Source organism: Sinocyclocheilus grahami, unplaced genomic scaffold (assembly GCF_001515645.1).
Source record: "Sinocyclocheilus grahami isolate Dianchi unplaced genomic scaffold, SAMN03320097.WGS_v1.1 scaffold32203.1, whole genome shotgun sequence".
Taxonomy (NCBI): Eukaryota; Metazoa; Chordata; class Actinopteri; order Cypriniformes; family Cyprinidae; genus Sinocyclocheilus; species Sinocyclocheilus grahami.
The window spans coordinates 1-2,153 of NW_015521436.1; the positions used below are offsets into that span (position 1 = coordinate 1).

A 2,153-nucleotide genomic window follows, 5' to 3' on the forward strand; every position below is an offset into this window, starting at 1 on the left:
ATTCATAAGTATAGGAGTGAACCGTCTTTGTATTTCTATAGTCTTCGATATTAGTCTTTAACCACTAAACCTATAGTCACCTCAAGCCACATATAAACAGCTTTTGTGGCTGCTTAGATTTTTGGGAGTGGCACTTACTCAAGGATTAACTGAACAAAAGGGTGCTGGAGTTGTCACATTGTTCGCTTTAAGTATATATTGGTTGTTACATTGCAAGCAAGCAGTGCAATACCTAGCAAATCCAAAATCATTTCAAATGACCACTAATGCTTTGGTTTTAAAACTTCTTTAGGTATCAGGAGATGTTTTTTTTAAATGGTTAGTTCCCCCAAAAATTAAAGTCAGCGGAGACCAGCGTATTCAGAAATAGAGTCAGTGCGAGTGAGTAAATGAAGATAAAATTATTATTTTTGGGTGAATTATCTCTTTAAGTACTAATTTTCAGGGTGCCAACGTGAACATGTGAAACTTATGTGAACAGCACCTGCACCATTGGCTTCTGAATCCTGACTTGCCACTGCATTAATGCACCCTATGTGGTGCCCTGCTTTTTGTTTTGTTTCTTGTGTTTTCTATTTACAGCCAAGTCCAGTTTGATTTTTTAATGAGAATATGTGGGCTATCATTCTTAATTGTGGTAGTCTATTGGATTACATTGTTTTGTCTGTCATAAACAGCATAGTCGGCAGCACTTCATTTTGTTGATATCTCAGCTGGTTTATAAAGCACATTAAGTTGGCTAAATAAATGTGTAAAATAATATATATATATATATATATATATACACACATACACACACACTCCAATTCAAACATAAATATTTTTTTAAATATTCATATTTTTTATGCTCATCAAGGCTGTATTTATTTAAACAAAATTACAATAAAAACAGTAAAACTGAAATATTATTAGTTTAAAAGAACTGTTTTCTATTTTTCATGACTCGCATGATTCTTCAGAAATCTTTTTAATATCCTGATTTAGTGCTCAAGAAACATTTCTTACTATTATCCATGTTAGGCTTCACAATGTATTTGTGAAAACAATGGTTGTTCTTTTTTACCAGGATTCTATGATGAATAGATTTTATTTGAAGCAGAAATTTTGTAATATTATAAATATGTTTACTGACAAAAAAATTCAAATAGAAAATACTGACAAACGTTGGAACGGTAATGTATTTTATATACACTGTATATGAAATGTGATAAAAAAATTCACTGCACATTTATTATTTGAAAATTTCTTTCAAAAAATAAATTGTGTTTTATCACAAGAACTTTGCATGTAATTCTCAGTGTTTTCAAACAAAAGCAGACCACTGGTACCAGCAAATAGTTCTAAACAATCAGACACATTCATTTTGCAATGATGCTTTCCTAATTACAAGAGAAAAGGAAATTTTTGGACTAACCCATTGGGCTGACCAGGATGATGCCTTGGACCGGAGCACACTGGCTTTTCAAAAGTGCAGTTAGGAGCTTAACACCTGGCCAGCGGACATGGAAGTCAAACTCCTTCCGCAGGCAAAAGAGTCAAACAACATCAGCAATATGTTAGGGTAATATGGAAAGCAACAAGACAACAAAAGTATAGTCAGCAGATGAAATATCAGTTCTAGCTTACCTCCAACAGTGTGAGGAGAAGTGTGATATTATCTGGCTCCTGGATGAACTTGTCAGTGAACTGAACTCCCAAATCCTCCTCCTGCTTTGGCTGATTCTCCTCTGAAAGAGAAAATGAGATGCAGAGAAACTTATTCTTTGGCATGTTTACTTTTCTTTGATTACGTTAACACTAAAAAATGCAGGGAGGAAGAAAAAAAAAAAGAGGAAGCAGATATGAAAACTAATACTAGGGAAAAGGACATACAGTGTGCTGCTAAATATGATCAAACTAAATAGTTTTCAGTACATATGTTTTCATCAAGACTTCAGATGGAAGAGCAGTGGAACATGTCTGCTGACAAGAAGTGTATTAATACAAAGAGAGATAGAAAAAAGCACATCAACCCACAGGTTAGTAAACTGGAAAAAATAAATAAAACCACACACCAGTTAAAGCTTAACCTCTTCCACACAGAGAAAAATGTATAACACTAAATGCTATTGACATTAGGACAAAGCAAGGACAAGGACATAGCTTGGGAAGTG

At 33.9% G+C, this 2,153-nt stretch overlaps 1 protein-coding gene across 1 annotated transcript; it reads right to left on the reverse strand.

Annotated features, from left to right (window-relative positions):
• Window positions 1-1,231: 1,231 nt before the first annotated feature.
• On the reverse strand, window positions 1,232-2,103 carry LOC107580358 (general vesicular transport factor p115-like). The gene is made up of 2 exons (XM_016266071.1): window positions 1,627-2,103; window positions 1,232-1,517 (listed from the first exon to the last, which is right to left on the reverse strand). Exons 1-2 carry the CDS (start codon window positions 1,768-1,770, stop codon window positions 1,410-1,412), a joined length of 252 nt encoding a protein of 83 aa, XP_016121557.1. The 5' UTR covers window positions 1,771-2,103; the 3' UTR covers window positions 1,232-1,409.
• Between the last annotated feature and the right edge of the window lie 50 nt (window positions 2,104-2,153).

Excerpts from the sequence above, each read along its gene's own strand:
- LOC107580358 (XM_016266071.1), bottom strand. The coding sequence starts at position 1,770 with ATGCCAAAGAATAAGTTTCTCTGCATCTCATTTTCTCTTTCAGAGGAG. Across the intron at positions 1,518-1,626 it reads TTCTCCTCACACTGTTGGAG|GAGTTTGACTTCCATGTCCG; the intron begins GTAAGCTAGAAC and ends TGCCTGCGGAAG.